Below are 22,747 nucleotides of genomic sequence, written 5' to 3' on the forward strand. Positions count from 1 at the left end.
CTCCTCCCAATCCATAGTGGAGGTTACAATATGAATGCTGGATTTCTACCCCTCACCGCATAAATATAAAAATGCTATTCTTTTAATCTGTATTTTATTTTGAAATAAAAAATGGTTTAGGTAAAACCAGCTTGTTGATTACATTGTCCCTACTCTAAGGAAAAAGGGTTCTTGGTTGAGGGAAGCTCACAATTGTTTTGAGCCCTTAAAAAAAACCCAGTTGCTACCACCCGTTAAACATACCCATAAGTATTTTTGCTCAATGTAAAACTAACCCGCAACAAGGTTGTTTCCCTTAAGTTTTAAACTCTGCTTTCTCCTAAATTTGCTTACTTTGTCACTGATAGGCACATAGCTGCAATAAAGCAATGCACAGCCGACACTTGTTGTACTGTGATTTTTAACAGCGAAGCCACAAAATTCACGCCGCGACACCCGTTTTATACATTTTTATTCTTCTCATTTACAGGCCAACGAGTCAAAAGTGTATTTGGATACATGAGCTAACTTGATCAGTTCATTAATGTAGAAAAGGCTATAATTTAACAGTCAGCACTTTTTTTTTTTTAATGACGCAGGAATCTGTGGTTAGTTTACTTTAGATTCTTGATGGTTTCTTCCAGCTTTTCTTTGTTCGCTCCGGAGAACTCATGCACCTGAAATACAGGAATTCCGAGTTCAGGCCTTCCTTTCAAACCATCACTTTTGAAGTAACGAAGCAGACAAATTGAGAACATTCAAAGTCACACAGCAATGCACGCTTGCTAACACTTATAATCCGTGCTTTTCGTGTCAAGAGGATTGTAATTTTCTCCCGTTCCAGACGGAAGTCACCAGACACAGGTTTCTAGCAGTATCAATCTCAGATTCCAGCCTCTCTCTGTGTGTCATTTATCCTAACCTCAGAATTCCACTTTGGTTATCATTACTTGTGCTCTTGGCAGAGGCAATGAGAAAACTACCTCTATATACAGGTGAAACTTGAAAAATTAGAATATCGTGGAAAGGTTCATTTCTTTCAGTAATTCAACTTAAAAGGTGAAACTAATATATGAGATCGACTCATGACATGCAAAGCGAGGTGTGTCAAGCCTTTATTTGTTATAATTGTGATGATTATGGCGTACAGCTGATGAGAACCCCAAATTAACAATCTCAGCTTTGGGGTTTTCATCAGCTGTGCGCCATAATCATCACAATTATAACAAGCAAAGGCTTGACATATCTCGCTTTGCATGTCAGGAGTCTGTCTCATATATTAAACTCCAGTAGCTAATGAAAAAATTTGGTTACATAAATGGACTTTCCCACGATATTCTAATTTTTCAACTTTCACCTGTAACTACACCCGTCCAGGGCACGACACACAAGTTATTGCTCCAGCCTTGCACTTCCAGGAATCTGCTGGCGGAACTTACCCCAGAATGACCCAGTAGCCTAGAGATGGGGAAACCTTTTGCCACCCAGACGTGGTTGGACTCCCATCAGCCCCAGTCAGCATGGATGACGGAACATGGATGAACTCAAACATTTAAGCTAATTGTTGGGTGTTATATTGGAGTGGAAGAAGTGAATACTGTTTACATATAGCAGACGAAGAATCCAAAGTCCCTTCTGAATTTTATTTTCCCCCTCTTTTTAAATTTTTAATATTTTTCTTTATTCCTTTCTTCTCCTCCTCTTCGATTTTGTTGGATTTAGATAAGTTTTAGTTTGGACAAAAAGAGAGAGGAAGTTTTGTACTTTTATCTATAAACCCTAATAACATCGCACACATACAAATATATATGGCACCTTAAACCAAGGTTACCGTCGCTACAAATAAATGTTCCTTTTTATCAGCAAGATTTTATTACTATTCCTCATTTCTACGCTGCTTTATATTTTAATGCAGGCACATCCAACTCCCAACAGACCGTGATCTACTCCCAGTATAAAAAACCCGGCAGCGATCCACCCATTGACATTGGAGGGAGGAGGAGCGTGCGTGGGGGGGTGTGTGGATTGCCCAGAATTGTTGAGCTTTCTTTAGGAGGGAAGTGCCCAGATTTGTTGAGCTTTTTTGGGGAGGAGTTTTTTAACCTTTCCCCCATAACTTTTTGTACATGATAAGGATCCCGTGATCTACCAGGATCAGCTAGGGATCTACCGGTAGATCACGATCTACTGGTTGGACACCCCTGTTTTAAAGGAAAAGTCTCTAAAACATCAAATAAAACAATCTGGAATAAAACGAATTCAAGCTTCAAGAAAAACATTTCAGATCGTTCTCTAAGGGACATTTTGCTTTCCCCCTATTTATTTACCTACTTAATTTATAGAGCTGCCCCAGAGCGCAGAAGTACTCTAGGAAGCCAGTGTGGTTTAGTGGTTAGAGTGTCGGAACCAGGATCTGGGGGAGCTAGGTTCAAATCTCCATTCCGTCCTGAAGCTCACTGGGTGACCTTGGGGCTAGTCGCAGCCCCCTGACCTACTTCACAGGGTCGTTGTAGGGATTAACTGAGGAGCGGGCTATAAATGCAATAAATGAGCTCTTCTACTTGCTTGTTCAAGAAAGATGGAGGGACCAGCCAGGTGGATATGTCTGTTCCCAACCTGGCACCCAGAGATCTCCACGTGGCAGAAATGGGACCCCCCGCCAGTCGCAAAACGGTGCCTGGCTAATTTTGAATACTGCCAGAGAACTGCAGGCTCCACCCCCTCGCAACAGCAAGTGCTAAAGCAGGGGTCTCCAAACTAAGGCCCGGGGGCCGGATGTGGCCCAATCACCTTCTAAATCCGGCCCGTGAATCAGCTTGTTTTTACATGAGTAGAATGTGTCCTTTTATTTAAAATGCATCTCGGGGTTATTTGTGGGGCATAGGAATTCGTTCATATATTTTTTTTCAAAATATAGTCCGGCCCCCCACAAGGTCTGAGGGACAGTGGACCGGCCCCCTGCTGAAAAATTTTGCTGACCCCTGTGCTAAAGGGAACCCTAACCATTAGGTCCAGTTGCGGATGACTCTGGGGTTGCGGTGCTCATCTTGCTTTATTGGCCGAGGGAGCCGGTGTACAGCTTCCAGGTAATGTGGCCAGCATGACTAAGCCGCTTCTGGCGAACCAGAGCAGCGCACGGAAATGCCGTTTATCTTCCCGCCAGAGTGGTACCTATTTATCTACTTGCACTTTGTGCTTTCGAACTGCTAGGTTGGCAGGAGCAGGGACCGAGCAACGGGAGCTCACCCCGTCACGGGGATTCGAACCACCGACCTTCTGATCAGCAAGCCCTAGGCTCAGTGGTTTAACCCACAGCGCCACCATAACCTAACAAACAATGTACATGATGCAATCTGGCGCCAGAAGCCTCAGAGGTAGACTCAACAGGCATCCCTTTGCTACCAGGTGTGTCTCACTGTATACATTGGTACCTTGGTTCCCAAACAATTTGGCTCCCGAACAAATCTGCTCCCAAACGCCGCAAACCTGGGAGTGTGTATTCTGGTTTGCGAACGCTTTTCAGAAGCCAAACGTCCGACACAGCTTCCACCTGAGTGCAGGGAGCTCCTGCAGCCAATCGGAAGCCACGCCTTGGTTTTCGAAACGGTTCGGGAGTCGAATGGACTCCTGGAACGGATTAAGTTTGAGAAGCAAGGTACCGCTGTATATACAACCTTGTACGGAGTGTTGGGTAGGAAGGGCAGAAATTCAGGTAGGTTGAGCCAAGATGGATGCCTCACAAGACCCCCTCACCCAACAACTGAATATCGTGCCTCCCTTCCCCCACCCAAAAAGAATAATTCTGGAGGTGGTGTTCCCCCTCCACCCCAAGATGTTCTGCTGGAAATGTGGGACCACACATACCTTTTGATTATTCTTGTAGAACTGGAATGTTGGCATGCACTTGACGTCACAGTGAGCGGCCACATCCTAGAGGAGATGAAAGAGGTTGTCTGTATTAGTCTCGGTTTGAGCACATGAGTTGGTGTCAGCGCACTAAAGGCTGATCCCTGTATTGTGCGCAACAGACCTCTTGAAAAGATGGGTGTCTGAAAGAGGACTCTTCCACAGATCGCAGTGATCCAGTCGGTCTAAGAGGGGTGAGACCATTCTGCATGTGGTCCTGGTCCCAAGCTAATTGCTTGGCAAGGAACCTGAGTGCCACTCTGTCCTCGAGGAGGACATTGTTCAGAACCCTCTGCAAAGTGCAAGAGTTTCCCCAAGAGACGAGTCCTTAAAACGCATAGCTCTCTTCAAGTTTGACAGCCGCACTCTAGAATTTACCTGAGCATCATCCACATCGATTTCAATAAACACTACATCTGGATACTTTTCGAGAAGACTCTGTTGGGTAAAGAAAATTATATTAGAAGAAGAAGAGTTTGGATTTGATATCCCGCTTTATCACTACCCGAAGGAGTCTCAAAGCGGCTAACGTTCTCCTTTCCCTTCCTCCCCCACAATAAACACTCTGTGAGGTGAGTGGGGCTGAGAGACTTCAGAGAAGTGTGACTGGCCCAAGGTCACCCAGCAGCTGCATGTGGAGGAGCGGAGACGCGAACCCGGTTCACCAGATTACGAGTCTACCGCTCTTAACCACTACACCATTGCTAATAATAATAATAGGGGTACAAAATTGTCCCAACCACACTGGGCAGCTTCCAGCACATATAAAAACATAAGATGTCAAACATTAAAAACCTTCCTGGAACAGGGCTGCCTTCAGATGTCTTCTAAAAGTTGTGTTCTTTATCTCCTTGACATCTGACAGTAGGGCGTTCCACAGGGAGGGTGCCACTACCGAGAAGACCCTCTGCCTGGTTTCCTGTAGCTTCCCTTCCAGCAGTGAGTTATCTACTCTCTCATACATGGAAGCCCCCATTAGCCATCCCCAAGCAAGTGGCAGAGATGATGGGGTCAATCTGAGCAAAGAGTTGACATGTTGGGCAGAGGATCCTTCAAGAGGCTGGGCAAGGTTCATCTTTGGGAGCCTTCCACTTTGGCCATGGGTCATTCTCGTTCCCTGGAAGCTAGGGCAAGCGGCTGAATCAGTGGGCACAACCTCCATTGCTCTGCTGTCTCCCCGGGGTTCATGGGCTACAGAAAAGCCAAAAGGAAGCTGAGGGGAAAATTCAAGGGTGCACCCCCTTGATGTTTGAGGCTGTTGACCAGGACCAATGTCAATTTGTAAGCATCCCCCATCCAAATCCTTATTTCCTGATGAATAGCCTTTGGACTATAATGTAACTTAAACAGAAAGCTATCTTTAGAAAGATTTTTCTTACAAAAGCATTTTATTTTAAAAGGCTGATTTAATATTTTTTTTTAAAAAAAAACATTGGTTTTTATCCACCCTGCGGCTTGCGGACGGTCCGGGAATCAGCGTGTTTTTATATGAGTAGAATGTGTCCTTTTATTTAAAATGCATCTCTGGGTTATTTGTGGGGCCTGCCTGGTGTTTTTACATGAGTAGAATGTGTGCTTTTATTTAAAATGCACCTCTAGGTTATTTGTGGGGCATAGGAATTTGTTCATATTTTTTTTTCAAAATATAGTCCGGCCCCCCACAAAGTCTGAGAGACAGTGGACTGGCCCCCTGCTAAAAAGGTTTGCTGACCCCTGGTCTACGAAATCAAAAGCACTCAGGAGTCCTGATCATGGCAAACGCTCAGAGGAAGAAATGGCTCAGAGCAGCTTACTTACGTGGAAGAACGGCTTGATCATTTTGCATGGTCCGCACCATGTGGCGGAGAAGTCGACGACTATGAGCTTCCCACCAGCATTTGTTAATTCTGTCTGAAATTCCATCTGGGCAGGGTGAGAGAAGAGAGAGAAACCGGTTTATAGAGGCCGTTTCCATTAATTCAGGCACCCCCTTCTACACAAAAAGATGCCACTCTGTTCCTGAAGTGCTTTTTAATAGGCCCAATCCAAAACTGAAACAGCCCGTTCCAAGAAGAAGAAGAGTTTGGATTTGATATCCTGCTTTATCACTACCCGAAGGAGTCTCAAAGCAGCTAACATTCTCCTTTCCCTTCCTCCCCCACAACAAATATTCAGTGAGGTGAGTGGGGCTGAGAGACTTCAGAGAAGTGTGACTAGCCCAAGGTCACCCAGCAGCTGCATGGGGAGGAGGGGAGACATGAACCCGGTTCACCAGATTACGAGTCCACCATTCTTAACCACTACACCACACTGGCTCTGAAGGTTCCAAGGTGCATACCTGCCTCCCCCCTACCCCCACGATGCAGGAAGAGATTTGGAAGTGCTGCGAAAAGCAAATAAACAAAGCAGTCTCCCAGAGGGGTGGTCTGCGCCAGATCCTCCCAGAGCCCGATAAAAAGTGCAACAGGATGGAATACCGGCTAAAAGCGAAGGAAAGCAGGAAACACATCTACCCAGAGCAGACAAGCACCGCAAACCCATGTCACCACACAGTTGCCGCTCGAGAACACTTTGTGCCAACCTTTAACCATGCCAATTTGTTCTGAGCTTTGCAACCCACGGAATTCACAAAGCCCAAAGGTGGCCTGGGAGGCCGTCCTTACAGGCCACAATCAAGCGGTTGTTTACATCCTATAGGAGCGGCCTTACACCAAGCTTACACTGCTCTATCCAGTATATTTCTCAGTGAACGGCAGTGGCTGTTCAGGTTTTCCAGGCGGAAGGTTTCAGAATGAATTTCTGGAACTGAAAAGCTGTTTCTGTGCAGGAGAAGTGAACGTTGTTATTTAATGGTTGTAGCTCGGCTTCACTTGACAATGCCCTGCTCACAGTTGTGAAGAATATTCTCACGTTATGTTACCATTAAGAAAGAGGTCGGAATAGGCCAATAGATGTGGGGACTGTCCCCAAATCAAGTGACTTTTCTTCAAGTTCTCAAAGTTCTTAACCTAGCTAGCTCAAGGTTGTCCTCTGAACTAGCCAGATGCTTAACTGATAGCTAGTCCGTCATTTGAAAAATAAGACTTTAGAGTCGCCTTGCCCCAAAATGGCGACTAGGCATTCCGTTTTGGCGACTGTAACCTGGGTTTAAGGAGCCATTTGGCGCCTAGGTTACAAATCTGAGTTTCTAACACTGGGTGCAAAGATCTATCTGCGGAACAAGCTGCAAGAAAAGACATTGAACGCAGTCTTTGAGTGCAGCCTTCCCCATCTCCCCAATCTTTGCCCAGAGAATGCAGCTTTCAAGTTAGATTTTGAGAACTCACTGGAAGGTTTTGGGTTGCATTCCCCAGGGCCGACTTAAGTGCATGCACTTTGTAGCTGGCATGCTTCTCTGAATGCATCTCATGTCAATATCCATTTCCATTACCTTGGCGGACAGCTCCAAAACCATTTCCCCGCAGTCAGCGAGGCCTGAATAATCTCATCTTCCTGGAATCGCTACTAGCCAGAAAGTAGCACAACTAATGGAAGGGAATGTGGCATGCCAGCGCAGCCCAGGCCTCCAGCCACGAGTCCGGCGGGGACAGAGACAACGGCCCCGGTGAACTCGGCTAGTAGCCAGGATCAGCATATTTAAACAAGGGAAGCTGACAGGTGAACCCCATGCTCTCTGGAACTCTCCCTTCACCTGGTGCAGGGCGTCAGGTGTATTTCGCGCCTAAAGATTCTCCATTTGCGAGCACCTCGGAAAGTCTGGGTGCCATTTTTGACGCCTGACTGACACTCCAGGACGACTGAAATGTATGTGCTTTGAAGCTCCCAAGTGTACGTTAAGGATAGGCAATATATGCTAAGGAGTTTAACAATAAAGAGTAGCGTGTTTTGAAAGCTGAAGTACGGAGCCCATATTTTTATTGTCAACACCCAATTAAACAATTTCTCTTAAAAATGTGATATTAACAATGTATCGCTTTATGTGAGTTGTGCATTACTTCATGCTTGCTGTAAGGTCCTAGCAGTGGTTACTCACGAGTAACGAGGCAGAAACTCCGGCATGTCTTTTATCAGTTTTATTGTGCAAACTATTTACAGTGCAGAACAAACAAGTTCATGTCCGTCTCAGTCACTCGCAGAATCCGAGAGTGGCCCCTTCCGGCTACGTCCCCAACTTAAGAATTTCGGAACCCCGAGTCTCCTCCTCCCCTCTCTGCGCAATTGGGGTGACGGAAATGCCGTACCTCCCTCCTGGTCACCCAGACGAGGTGAGGCGCTGGGGCTCTCCACAGCATCTCCAAGCCCTTTCCCCACCAGGCTGGCCATTTCCCCCTCCTCCCCACTAGAGGCGTTGCTGCTTCCTGCACTGGAAAAGGTATTGCTGTCCAGGAGACGTCGGGGCTCTCTGTACTCTTGACAGAGCCCCAGCCCCCTTCCCATCACCCGATGGCAGTTCCCTGACACTTAACAAAGTAATAAATAAAAGTGTTGCTGACCTCCCCAAATGGCGACTAGACATTCTGTTTTGGCGCCCACAACCCAGGTCTCAGGAGCCATTGGGCTCCTAGCTTTTCTATCCCAGTTTCTAACACTGGTTAGTAGTGCAGCACAACAGGAGGAGGAGGAGGAGGAGTGGGTGAGTGCAAGTCATGGAGTCTTCAGTCAAGACCCACGATAGGGTTGCAACCCAAATGAAGGCAGGCTGAAAACAACAACATATGCAGGGATGGATTTAAGAATGAAGTTCTTGCATTGACATGGGTTTATCTGTATAGCTTCATCTTAGTGCTGGCTATGTTTTATTCTAAAGTTCCTTTAGATGTTTTAATTCTGTATGGATAAATGTATCTTTTCTGACTGACGGTCGAATAAAGAATGATGATGATGAATGAACCAGTTACAGGTGGGTAGCCATGTTGGTCTGCCATAGTCGAAACAAAATAGAAAATTCTTTCCAGTAGCACCTTAGAGACCAACTGAGTTTGTTCTTGGTATGAGCTTTCGTGTGCACACGAAAGCTCATACCAAGAACAAACTCAGTTGGTCTCTAAGGTGCTACTGGAAAGAATTTTCTATTTTGTTTCGATGATGAATGAAGTTCTACAGGTGAAACTCGAAAAATTAGAGTATCGTGGAAAGGTTCATTTCTTTCAGTAATTCAACTTAAAAGGTGAAACTAATATATGAGATAGACTCATGACATGCAAAGCGAGATGTGTCAAGCCTTCATTTGTTATAATTGTGATGATTATGGCGTACAGCTGATGAGAACCCCAAATTAACAATTTCAGCTTCGAGGTTTTCATCAGCTGCACGCCATAATCATCACAATTATAACAAACAAAGGCTTGACATATCTCACTTTGCATGTCATGAGCCTATCTCATAAACTCCAGTAGCTAATGAAAACAATTGCTTACATAAATGGACTTTCCCACGATATTCTAATTTTTCAAGTTTCGCCTGTACTGACAGGGCCGAGTTACTCTGCTGCACAATGCGGTCCACAAGCCATGCACTGAGAGTTGGAATGTTTTCACCTGCATTCATCCATGGAAACTTTTCTACAGCCGGAACAAAAACCCGCACAACTGGAAGCGTGACCAAAATACAAACTAGCTATCAAACAGGGCCTTTTCAAAGTTGCAGATTCACTCTGCACCCTAGATGACTATCCCTTTGGAAGAGTATAAGGAATGTACAGCTCTTTGGATATACCAAAATTCAGTACATTTTAAAACTGTTTACAGTAACTTAAGCCCTTGCCCAACTTTACATCATTTAAAACAGAGAACATGCACACCATTCCTTTTTCATTCCTAGTGTGGTGTAGCGGTTAAGAGCGGTAGACTCGTAATCTGGGGAACCAGGTTCGCGTCTCCTCTCCTCCACATGCAGCTGCTGGGTGACCTTGGGCTAGTCACACTTCTCTGAAGTCTCTCAGCCCCACTCACCTCACAGAGTGTTTGTTGTGGGGGAGGAAGGGAAAGGAGAATGTTAGCCGCTTTGAGACTCCTTCGGGTAGTGATAAAGCGGGATATCAAATCCAAACTCCTCTTCTTCTTCTATAGCAAGTTTTAAGCAGCGTTCAAAATCTGCCAGGCGCATTTTGCACCCGGCTATCGGCCACTTGGGACCAAGTGAAGAAGTCCGGGGGCCCAACTGTTGCACTCAGTGAACTTTTGCAAAATAACCTTCCTGGAATTGTACTGTGTATGAATTTGGACCAAGATGTCGGAAGAAATACTGTGCTAGAATCAAAGATAGGTTCATGCCTACGGCGATGGCCTTGGCTTGCACTCAAGCCTTAAGAAATTCAGCAACTCCAACTGCAGTCAAGCAAATTGGACAGAAAAATTAGGGGTTGGGGAGGGAAGAGAGAGCCCAAGTCTGAGAAACTGCTGCATTCCCCTTTGGACATTATATTCAGAGTGTATTCAAGACAAAGAAAACAACATTCTCACTCCAGCCAACTTTGCCATTAAAGATTATGAAATCTCAGCTGCAATGCACCCCTGGCATGCGCCATTTTGTTGCTGGCTGAACATCGTGTCTCCACATTATAAAAAAAGAAATGCCTTATACTAAGAAGTTTTAAGAACACCCATTTCAAAATGGATTTTTTTTTTATTTAAAAAAATGGCATACACGCAGCTATCTTGGACGAAAACCTGTAAACCCAAGTCCTAGGACAAAACCAAAAAAAGGGAACTTGCACAAATATTTTGTAGCCATTTCCGAGATAGAACAATGTATCATGTGCTCAGAATAAGCCAAGTTGAAAGGTTTTGCTCATTAAGGAGGGGGTATCTCACAGTGTAGGGGACCCAGGTGGCGCTGTGGGTTAAACCACAGAGTCTAGGGCTTGCCGATCAGAAGGTCGGCGGTTCGAATCCCTGCGACGGAGTGAGCTCCTGTTGTTCGGTCCTAGCTCCTGCCCACCTAGCAGTTCGAAAGCACGTCAAAAGTGCAAGTAGATAAATAGGGACCGCTCCAGCGGGAAGGTAAACGGCGTTTCCGTGTGCTGCTCTGGTTAGCCAGAAGCAGCTTTGTCATGCTGGCCACATGACCCGGAAGCTGTCTGCGGACAAACGGCGGCTCCCTCGGCCTATAGAGCGAGATGAGCGCCGCAACCCCAGAGTCGGACACGACTGGACCTGATGGTCAGGGGTCCCTTTACCTTTTATCTCACAGTGTATTCAAAACACAAAAGGAGCCGGACTCCTATGGGCAAGGATATCGCCATCCAAGATGCTGAGACAGTTGGGAAAGGTCCTCAAGCTTAGAAGTGGAGCATTTGATGTGCAGGCAGAAGGTTCCACACACGCTCTGTAGCACCAGGAATGCCCCACCCAGTGTTAGAAACTAAGATATACAAGCTGGGCAGCAAATGGCTCCTTCAACCAGGGTTACAGTCGCCAAAACGGAATGCCTAGTTGCCATTTTTGTGCCGGACGGCTCAAAAGTCCTATTTTTCAATACGACCTTTTTGGTTCCAGAAATTCATTCTGATTCTGCAGATAGAATACAACAGATAGAATTCCGCCCCCCCCCCCCCAATCCCATGGAATTCTGTGTGAAAACAGTCAAGATCCAAGGATCCCCAGGCAGGCACCTCCAGACAGTGTTCGAAACTGGCCAGGCGCCAGGAACAATTTGCACCTGGCTGTCAGCCACTTGTGACCAAGCGAAGATGCCTGGGCACCAAGATGGCATCTCCACCATCTTGGAGGTGCATGCCTTGGAATAATTGGACCAAGACTGTTTTCCACACATCCTGTAGAATTCCATCTGTTATATTTTAACTGCACAATCGGAATGAATTTCAGGAATCAATCCCAGTCAGTCCATCCTTTGAAAAGAAAGACATTGGAGCTGTCTTGCCCGCAAATGGCAACTAGAGATTCCGTTTTGGTGACTGTAACCTTGGTTTAAGGCAGGGGTCAGCAACCTTTTTCAGCCATGGGCCGGTCCACTGTCCCTCAGATCATGTGGTGGGCCGGACTATATTTTTTTTTGGGGGGGGGAAATGAACAAATTCCTATGCCCCACAAATAACCCAGAGATGCATTTTAAATACAGTGGTGCCCCGCTAGACGAAAAACTCGCTAGACGAACGGCATTCGCTAGCGGAAGGCTGCCCCGCAAGACGGAAAAGTCAATGGGGCTGAATCGCAAGACGAAAAAAAAAAAAATTCGGCGCGAAAACCTCCACGCTGCATTGCCACTTCGCTAGACGAAAAATCCGCTCTACGAAGACACTCGTAGAACGAATTATTTTCGTCTAGCGGGGCACCACTGTAAAAGGACACATTCTACTCATGTAAAAACACGTTGATTCCCAGACTGTCTGTTGGCCAGAATGAGAAGGTGATTGGGCCACATCTGGCCCACGGGCCTTAGGTTGCCTACCCCTGGTTTAAGGAGCCATAGCTTATCTATCCGAGCTTCTAACACTGCCTCCAGATGGTGGAGACGTCAGGTGCCATGCTGGCACCCGGGCATCTTCATTTGGTCACCAGTGGCTGATAGCCAGGTGCAAAATGTGACAAATTTCGAGCACTGGTCCCATCTGAAATCCTGGAGGGCTGCTGCTAATTAATAGAGTAGACAATACATTAGAGGGACCAGCAATCCAACTCTATAGCTCCCTGGAGACCTACTGTTCAGAAGAAGAATTTCCTGTGGGCTCCATGCACCAGCCACAATAGCTGAATGAACCTTCAGACAAGTCCATTAAACCACACTGACTTAGGAATTCAAGAAGGCCCTCACCCAATTGTTAAAGCTAGAGAGCCCTTTCCTCTCACAAACACTGAAGAGATGCTAATCGGAAACTTAAAAGACGGCCGTCTATGACTCAACCCTCGTTACAGATCACATCATTTGTTTGTTTTACTGTAGCATTTTAAAATTGTAAGCTGCCTTGGCAGAAAAAGGTCACAAATGAATGGGCCAAGCAGTCGCAACCATCTCTCTCAAATTTCCTTTCTGCCATACAAGGCAGCAAGCAGTCTGTTCCTAATGACAAGGCAACAGTCTACTCCTAATAAGCTAATGTGCCACATTTCCATGTTAAGTTGCTGTTCAGAGAAAGCTGCTTCTGAAGTCTAAACTAATAGATGCTTGCCCACAAATTACAGGCCATTTTAATCAAGAGGTAGTCGGGCTGCAGCATTAATAACATGGTACTTGCTCAGCAGATCTTCCTATTAGCCAAGGTATAAATATATATCTACAAAGCTCACAATGGTAATCATATAGGAAGGGGACATATGGGCATTGTGGAATAACCCAGGTTTTAACTAAAGTGATGCTTAACCTAAGTGGCATTTAAAGAGGATGGTGCTCATCAAATAGAGCTATTGTTTTGTTGTTGTTGTTGTTTAGTCGTTTAGTCGTGTCCGACTCTTCGTGACCCCATGGACCAGAGCACGCCAGGCACGCCTATCCTTCACTGCCTCCCGCAGTTTGGCCAAACTCATATTGGTAGCTTTGAGAACACTGTCCATCTCATCCTCTGTCGTCCTCTTCTCCTTGTGCCCTCCATCTTTCCCCACATCAGGGTCTTTTCTAGGGAGACTTCTCTTCTCATGAGGTGGCCAAAATACTGGAGCCTCAGCTTCAGGATCTGTCCTTCCAGTGAGCACTCAGGCCTGATTTCCTTAAGAATGGATAGGTTTGATCTTCTTGCAGTCCATGGGACTCTCAAGAGTCTCCTCCAGCACTATAATTCAAAAGCATCAATTCTTCGGCGATCAGCCTTCTTTATGGTCCAGCTCTCACTTCCATACATCACTACTGGGAAAACCATAGCTTTAACTAAGAGCTCTTGTTTACTATTTATTAAATAAACAGTATTCCCCTAAATTTAGATGAAGACAGTACAAGTCCATAAGTGGGGAGGAGCTGAAAGGGACTCAGGACAAGCTAAAGATTCAAATCACTCTTAAACAGATGGCAGAAAGTGTGGCACATAGGGATGCTTCCATTTCGGGTTACCAGTATTCGAAATTAGCCTGGTGCATTTTGTAGCTGGCCATCAGCCACTTCTGACCAAGTGAAGATGCCTGGGTGCCAGGATGGCACCTGAGGTCTCCATCACCTGGAGTTGCATGCCTCGGGATCATTGGCCCTGGACTGTCTTCACACACTAACACACCATCCCATAGAATTTTACCTGCAGAATCGGAATGAATTTCAGGAACCAAAACACTTTTTCTGTGCAGCCTGAGCAGGAGCAGTGAATGATGTTACAGTGAATGGTTGTAGCTTGGCTTCGCTTGCCCTGTCCCACTGCCCTCCTCACCGTTATCAAGAATATTCCTACGTTATGAATGGTCCATGTCACCATTAAGAAAAAGAGGTCAGAATAGGTCAATAGATATGTGGCCTGTCTCTGGATCAAGGGACTTTTCTTCTTGAAGTTCTCAAAGTTCTTAACCTAGCTCAAGGTTGTCCTCTGGACTAGTCAGATGCTTAACTGATAGTCAGTCCATCATTTGAAAAATAAGACTTTAGTGCCAGCTTGCCCCAAAATGGCGACTAGGCATTCCGATTTGGTGCCTAGCTTAGATTCCTGAGTTTCTAGCACTGCTCTCATGGGATCTCAGTATCCAAGGTATTATTCTCATGGTGCAACTGGATGGTACCATGTAGATTATTTTTTAGAATACTTGTGGCTTTTGCTGCACGCTGTGAAACTGGGACCGATTTGCCAGATCTCAATTTGCCGCCCGGCATTTCATTCAAAACTGGCATTCTGGACTTGCCAGAGTTGCACTATTTTGTGTTACAGCTTGCAAAACAGAAACCGTGCGGCTTCTGTTTTTTTACAAAGCACAAGTTCACCCGAGGGAGCTGAAGTCTTTTCACACATCTCACCAATGAGACCTCGGGGCTTCTCCGCACAGGTGTGAATGCGGTCCAATGTGGCCGGGAGACATGAACCTTTTTGGGATTCTTGCAAACTTTTTGTTTTAACGGGGACGGGGTTTCAACTTGGATGGGTACTGTTTATTCCTACGTTATGAATGGTCCGTGTCACCATTAAGAAAAAGGTCGGAACGGGCCAGTAGATTTGCAGACTGTTCCTGAATCAAGTGGCTTAAGGAAAGAAAGTTTTCAAAGCTCTTAACCTAGCTCAAGGTTGTCATCTGAACTAGGCAGAAATCTAACTGAGAATCAATTCCAAAATCAATCATTTGGAAAATAAAACTTTAGAGTTGTCTTGCCCCAAAACAGCAACTGGACATTCTGTTTTGGCAACTGTAACCTTGGTTTAAGGAGCCATTTGGCGCCTACCTTAGATACCTGAGTTTCTGCAGGTCAAATAAAGGAATAAAGTAGCAGCAATGCTTCACTGGATAGGAAGAAGGATAGATCAAAGCACGGCACCAAATTTAAGGGATACTGAAAAATCAATCCAGTGGAGAGTTAGAAGGCAAGGCAAACAGCCTGAGAAAGGATACCCTGTACGGCAGAACAAGCTAGACATGTTTTCTCAGAAGCGAGTCCTACTGTGATCAGTTGTGCTAACTTCCTAGTGAGTGCTTACGATTACAGCCTCCCTGTAGAAGAAGAAGAGGAGTTTGGATTTGATACCCCGCTTTATCACTACCTAAAGGAGTCTCAAAGCGGCTCACATTCTCCTTTCCCTTCCTCCCCCACAACAAACACTCTGTGAGGTGAGTGGGGCTGAGAGACTTCAGAGAAGTGTGACTAGCCCAAGGTCACCCAGCAGCTGCATGTGGAGGAGCGGAGATGCGAACCCGGTTCACCAGATTACGAGTCTACCGCTCTTAACCACTACACCACACTGGCTCTCTGTACAGTCTAACCCCGGTCGTCTAACGCAGGGGTCAGCAAACTTTTTCAGCAGGGGGGCCAGTCCACTGTCCCTCAGACCTTGTGGGAGGCCGGACTATATTTTGGAAAAAAATAATAATGAACGAATTCCTATGCCCCACAAATAATCCAGAGATGCATTTTAAATAAAAGGACACAGTCTACTCATGTAAAAACACGCTGATTCCCGGGCCGTCCGCAGGCCGCATTTAGAAGGGGATTGGGCCGCATCCAGCCCCCGGGCCTTAGCTTGGGGACCCCTGGTCTAACGTAATCTGTTTCAGAAAACAATTTGGCTTCCGAAATGTTCTACAACCGAGGCGTGGCTTCCGACTGGTTGCAGGAGTTTTCTGCACTCAAGCAGATGCCGCGTCGGACATTCGACTTCCGATAAACATTTCAAAACCAGAGGATTTACTTCTGGGTTTTCGGTGTTCGGGAGCCGAAATGATCCAAAACAGAACCGTTCAGCAACCAAGGTTTGACTGTATTTACACATAGGGGACGAGAACAGAGAAGGAATACCCTTATGTTTCAACTACTGTATATTAAAAGGCCAGGAAAAACAAATCAACATGACTGAGAAGAGCTCAAGCGGCAATAACCTAAAGATCACAGTAGAGAGAAAGTGTCAGGCTAAAGGTTAGGAGATAGAACTTAGTAAGTTACAGAGCTTCCTCCCTTGAAGCTCTCATGGGAAGAGCTGGGACAAACATCTTCCAGGGACTCTCTATGAAGAGGCAGAAAATTCAGATCTGCAGCTGGATTCCTGCTAAATTCCAATGAACGCAGCCACAGAGTCTGGGGGACTTCCATAAATTTAGCCTGTGCTCCTAGTCAATGTCTGTTACGACTTGTTAAAGGGGAAGTCAGGAAGTTCATCTGTCATCTGACAGCAAAAAGCTCACTGGCTGCATCTTGGTAATCGATCCCACCCTGAAAGGACTGGGCACTGTGGGTTAAACCACAGAGCCTAGGGCTTACCGATCAGAAGGTCGGAGGTTCGAATCCCCGTGACGCGGTGAGCTCCCGTTGCTCGGTCCCTGCTCCTGCCCACCTAGCAGTTCGAAAGCACATCCAAGTGCAAGTAGATAAATAGGTACCGCTCCGGCGGGAAGGTAAACGGCGTTTCCGTGCGCTGCTCTGGTTCGCCAGAAGCGGCTCAGTCATCCTGGCCACATGACCCGGAAGCTGTATGCCGGCTCCCTCGGCCAGTAAAGCAAGATGAGCGCTGCAACCCCAGAGTCGGACATGACTGGACCTAATGGTCAGGGGTCCCTTTACCTTACAAAGTCATAATAGGCTTAACATTGGGAAGAGGGAGGGGAGGGAGAGAAAGATCTGTACAAAATGCAAGTTTTGTTGTTGTTTTAGGATGCAGATTTTTCTGCCTTCTGGCACTTCCCTTTAACACCCCACCCCTCTTCTGCTAAAGTAGTGTTTAAGCACTGCTAACCCAAGACAACCCTTTATGTCTCAACGTTAGCAGATGAAATCAGCCCGAGAAAAACTTTCCCGTGCCACTGTGAGTCATTTCTCAAACACTGGGGTGGCTACTGGAAATCTCTGCAGAGGGTGGAGGAATCAAAAGCAGGTCATCCTTTCAGTTTCATGCCTAAGGCACGTCAGGGTTAGAAAGCTACACACATTTCAACTTTTCCGCTTAGGGGGAAGGGATGCTAGAAAGAGGAATACAAGAGAAAAGTGCAGCATGAATTGTGGGGATGGAAAAGGAGAAGGAGAAGCTGTGAAGGCTTAAAAAAGAAAAGAAAAAACACGGGTTAGGCTCACACCAGCTAATTTTTTCCAAGCAGTAGTTTTCCTTCCCAAATGAACAAAGCTGCACAACCGTATTCAGCAAATGTCAAGAAGCAAACAGCTGGTCACCGATATGATTGAAGAATAAACCAAGGAAGTTTTGTCTCCTCCCAAATCACAGGAGACAATGCATTTGAACAGTCGTTTATAACTATGTTCCAGTACATAACACCCACCCACCCCTCTAAATCAGAAGACACTTGTATCCTAACGGCAACTCACCAACTTCCTAACATTAAAGGTAAAGGTAAAGGGACCCCTGACTGTTAAGTCCAGTCGCGGACAACTCTGGGGTTGCGGTGCTCATCTCACTCTATAGGCCGAGGGAGCCGGCGTTTGTCCGCAGACAGCTTCCGGGTCACGTGGCCAGAGCAGCACACGGAAACTCCATTTACCTTCCTGCTGGAGCTGAACATTACGTTGTCATTAAAGAGAAAACCTATTTCCTTTCCTTACTCATAAGTTTAAGGAAAACTTATTTCCTAGTTCTCACAAAGTAAATAAAAAATTCCTTCCAGCAGCACCTTAGAGACCAACTTTGAACAAACTTAGTTGGTCTCTAAGGTGCTACCGGAAGGAATTTTTAATTTTTTTTATTTTGTTTTGACAATGGCAGACCAACACGGCTCCCTACCTGTAACTGTTCCTAGTTCTCAGTACAGTACAGACATCTTTGAGTGTGCAGCAGTGCCCTGCTAGATAATGGCGTTGGATATTTCTGCTCTCCAGTCCCTGTGCTGCTTCTGTAGTCCAGGAAAATTTAAGCCTTCCTGGGGCCGAGCACAGCTGGTCAAAGGGGTACGGGGAGGAGGGGGGCTGGAAGCAGCCCCCTCCCCAGGGCATAGGACACTAGCACATGAGCAGTTTATGTAAACAGATGAGTATACTATGCTACAATAATCATAGAATTATAGAGTTGTGAAGTAGTAAGCATCTCTCCCTGTGCAATTAACACAAGCTTCCTTTCAGGTAAAGGAAACGAGGGATGGAATCCTTTTTTTTTTTAAAGGGACAGCGAGGAATCTCTTAAAATGCAGGAGCTTGTCAGAGAGAGAATCTGCAGCAGGTTATTACAGCAATTGTCGTTTTTTTGGCTGCAACCGCTGTCCCTCCTCCAGCCATTTGCCTCCTCCCTCTGTGCCCACGCTGCTGCTGCAACCGTTCCCAGCAGCCATTAAAGTCTGCCGCAGGAAAATCCAGAACAGCAAGAACACAAGAGGCCCTTCGCCGGGGTGGGGTGGGGTGGGGTGGGCAGTGGGGCACAACTCTCCAAACAACAAGGCCTCGGCTAGGCAAAGAGGCGGCTGCGGCTCAGAGAAGAGCCTGGCAAAAACTCCGGTGCTCCAAAGCGGGAGTCGGAAATGGGGAGCTGCCTTCTCAAGAGGCACACATTGGTTGTTGTCGTCGTCGGACTTTACACATGGGCAGAGTTGTGCCGCAAGATCCTTACTCTCCGCGGCAAGGAGACAATTGTAGCTGCCGCCACTCCTTCCACTGGGGGGCAAAGTGTCCTTTCTAGGTAGGGCCGTCCCTGCGAAAGAGTTTTAATCGGGCGAATCCAGGCAAAAGTCGAAGGAGGAAAGTGCACGGCCGTCTTCTCAACAAGGCTTCTTCGCACAGGGCTAGGAAGGGGCTCCGAGATGATGCAGGCAAAGAGGAGAGAAGCAGACAAAAGCCCTCCCTCCCGTGCAAGGCAGCTCCAATGCTCCTTTTAACTGGCACATGCGGAAGCAGATGCTGATGCAACCCAACGAGCCTCTGGGGCAGGTTTTCCGGGTGGCAGAGGCAGCCGCAATGCCAGGCAGGGAGAGGAGGCGGCCGGGTGGAAGGAGGAGGAAGAGGAGGAGGAGGAGGAAGGGCGCTTCAGGAAGTTCCAAGCGCCCCTTCCTGACCCCTGCAAAGCCACCATCCTGCGTGCATTTATTTTTTTGTTAAGCGCAAGGAACTGAGAATGCAACAGGCACCCAAAGGATCTTTCCCCACACTAGACAGACAGAGGCAAGGAGACAACTCCTAGGGGCAAAGGTCCCTTCGGCCCCTCCCCAATAAAATATCGTAGGGGGCTGGTGCTCAAACCCCCCCCCCCGCCCAAAGTTAACGGGCATCGCCATTCAAATGGTGCGCGTCTTGTGGCCCGGTTATGCCGGACAACAGGGCTTACCTGGGCCCATGGGCGTTGCCGGGTGGTGTGGGGGCAGCTGTCCCCCCCAAATAAATAAAAATACTTAACTCACCACCCAATGGCACTTCGAATAGCTCGGTTATCCACCCCCCCAACATAAATCCTAGCTACTCCCATGCTTGCGGGGGGGGGGAGGAGGGGTTGCCATGGGCGCAGCCAGGATTTTTTTTTTGGGGGGGGGGAGAGCAGACTGTGGAGCAGAACCACAGTTGGTTAAGTATGTTTTATTGGATTGTGGGGGGGGGGGTCAGCTGCCCCCTGCCTCTTTGGCTACGCCCATGGGGAAGCCCCCCCCCCTAATTCCATTCAAGTAGGCACCTCTGCACCCCCCCCGGGGTTTGGGGGTCAGATCAGGTCCCTTAAGGAGAGGGCGGAGGAGGAGTTAGGGGTCGGCAGCTGCAAGCAACCCCTGGATTTTTGCACGCGCGCTTCTCCACCGGCAATGCCCCCCCCCCGAAGGCCCTGGCGTGGGAAAGCCGCGCCCCCCCCCCCACTGCAAGGGGTGGAAAGACCCTTACCAGGTTTCCCACGGTCTTCACCATCTTTGCGCGTCCTTCCGGCGGTTCCTGCGGCTTCTCGGCGGCGGCTGCAGCAGCTCTTTCCGTAGCGCCGCCTCCCTGCATCGCCTTATGTATCGCGGGGAGGAAGAGGAGGAGGAGGAAGAGGAGGCTGTGCGCAGGCGCGCGGGGTTCCGCGGGAGGAGGGGGGCGCGAGAGGGGAGGGCTGGCCGGCTGGCTCGCTCGTGCGCAGGCGCGGGGTTTCCTGCGTTTCCCTATCTCCTCCTCCTCCTCCTCTTCCTGCGCCCCGCCCTTCAGGGAAGTCCCTGGGTTTCTGATGCGGGGGAGACGGGGGAGGGGGATTCCCCCCTCTTTCCCCTCCCCCCCCCCCGCTCTCCTTTTCCCAAAGGCGGGTTGGGGAAGAGCTGCGGGGGAAACAGAGAGGATGATGAATATAAGGGACACGCCTTTTATTTATTTATTTGAAGATTTTTGCAGCCCGTACATGTGCAAAAAAGGGGGGGGGGTGTAAAAACGAAGGCAGCCCTGTTTGGGGAAGCTTTTAATATTAGGGGAATTATTGCATTTTAATATTTTGCTGGAAGCCGCCCAGAGTGGCTGAAGAAAGAAAAGAAAGAAAGAAAGAAAGAAAGAAAGAAATTAAAATAAAATAAAATAAAATAAAATAAAATAAAATAAAATAAAATAAAATATTATTATTATTATTATTATTGCCTGAGCACCCACAAAATTCCCCAGGAAGGGGGTCAGGCACCCACAAATTTCGGTGCCAGGATCGTGGCACCCCCAGTCCCCGGGTCCAAGCCGACAGTCCTGTGTTGCTTAGAAGTGAGTCCCTAGTTTTAACCCCCCTGCAATGCCGGGATCTTCGGAATCAGCGGCAAGTAAGTTCCAAAACGTGCCCAAGGCGTAGCTTAGGGGGAAAGCGCGGAATGGGGGCAACTGCCCCCCCCAATAAAAGTAAATCAATAAAAAAATACTTAACTAGCTGAGGTTCTGCTCGCCCCTAACGTAAGTCCTGGTTTTATGCCTAAAGAGCAAACGTGGAACGAGATGTTGCTCTCGAGGAGGTGGGAACGCACGATCCGCGTCTGCTCAGCGTTGCTCGGTGCAAAACAACAACAAAGAGAGTCTAGTGGCATCTTTAAAGACGTGCGAATATATTGCAGCAACAAGCTTCAGTGGTAAAAAAATAAATTTAAAAAATGCTTAACTAAAAGTAGAAAGATTTTGACCTATTTTTCTGAGCGCTTGGAGTCAAAAGAAAGTACAACTGCGGTTGAGATCTTTACTTCCAAATCTGACAGAGGATGATGACAGGTGGGTGTCCTGCCCCCCCCCATAAATCCTGGCTATGCCCAGGGCTGCTGCAGACCCCTTCATCTAATGCACCTTGCAGAAGCAGGTATACAAAGTTGTAGTGCACCTGTAAACTGAGATCTCGATGGAATTAAATGCAGAAAAGTACAGACAGGGGTAATTACACAGGCCCACATGCAAAGCGAACGACAGCACAGACTTCTTGGCATGTGAACAAGTTGAAATTAGTATTATTATTATTTTGTAGTTTTGTTAGAGGTGGGGTATGATGAGCAGGTGCCGCTTGTCCACCTGCTGAAATCCCCTCTCCTGTTAAAGGTGCAGGAGAAGCTGTCCTTCCCTGCATCTGAACCTCCTAATACCATGGTGTGCTTTTGCTTCTTAATTAAAATGAAGCGGAGGCTGCAGAGCTGCAAATATACATGTATATTGGGAAGGAGAATACAGTTTCCCCCATACAATTATTTTCATTATGAAAAGGAAAGCAGCCTCAGGCAAGGTTGGTCTCGCTGCCAAAAACCCGAAGGCTACGTTTGCAGTCTTAAGAACATGCGCTAAGCAATAAATTCCATTGAACTCAGATGAATTCTGAGTAGACATGCATAGGAATGTATGATCTAAGGATGTTGATTTTTTTTAAGGGGTTTGGGTGAGATTGCATTTCATGCATCCATAATATAAAGGTTTAAAAGCTTCATTGTCTGCAATGGGGATGCTCATTTTTAAAAATGGTGGCTGAGTTTCCTGCATTGCAGGGGGTTGGTCTAGATGACCCTTGGGGCCCATCTCACTCTTAAGATTCTATAGCTTTGGTGTCCCGGGGCAGAAAATCCAATCCAAACCACTCGTGGCAGTGAAAAGATAATGAAGTAAACAAATGACATTGTTCTGCCAACTTGTTGTGGGGTCCCAAAACTGATGCACGAAGCAGCTTGCCTGCCATTTCCTAATAGCAGGGCTGCATTACGAAGGCCGTCTCCAAAGGCCTGCAGAGACAGAGTTGTTCAGAAGTTCAGAAAAAACACACAAATGCACACACACCATACACGAAAAACCCTGCTTCATTTATCAGTTTATTTAAATTATTTGTAGATGTATTTATCTTTATTGTTCGCACATACCCAGAACGAGGAGCATTGCAAACAGCAGAAGCAATATTCCAGTTCAATGCAACTTATTAGAAAATCAAACAGTATGCTAA

General features: G+C 47.0%; 1 protein-coding gene across 1 annotated transcript; it reads right to left on the reverse strand.

Annotated features, from left to right (window-relative positions):
• Nucleotides 1-397: 397 nt before the first annotated feature.
• LOC117060890 (thioredoxin-like) lies at nt 398-20,348 on the reverse strand. Its single transcript, XM_033173479.1, has 5 exons — nt 20,227-20,348; nt 5,683-5,787; nt 4,264-4,323; nt 3,844-3,909; nt 398-656 (listed from the first exon to the last, which is right to left on the reverse strand). Exons 1-5 carry the CDS (start codon nt 20,329-20,331, stop codon nt 594-596), a joined length of 399 nt encoding a protein of 132 aa, XP_033029370.1. The 5' UTR covers nt 20,332-20,348; the 3' UTR covers nt 398-593.
• Nucleotides 20,349-22,747: the final 2,399 nt, after the last annotated feature.

The sequence above is a fragment of the Lacerta agilis genome, chromosome 16 (assembly GCF_009819535.1).
Source record: "Lacerta agilis isolate rLacAgi1 chromosome 16, rLacAgi1.pri, whole genome shotgun sequence".
NCBI lineage: Eukaryota > Metazoa > Chordata > Lepidosauria > Squamata > Lacertidae > Lacerta > Lacerta agilis.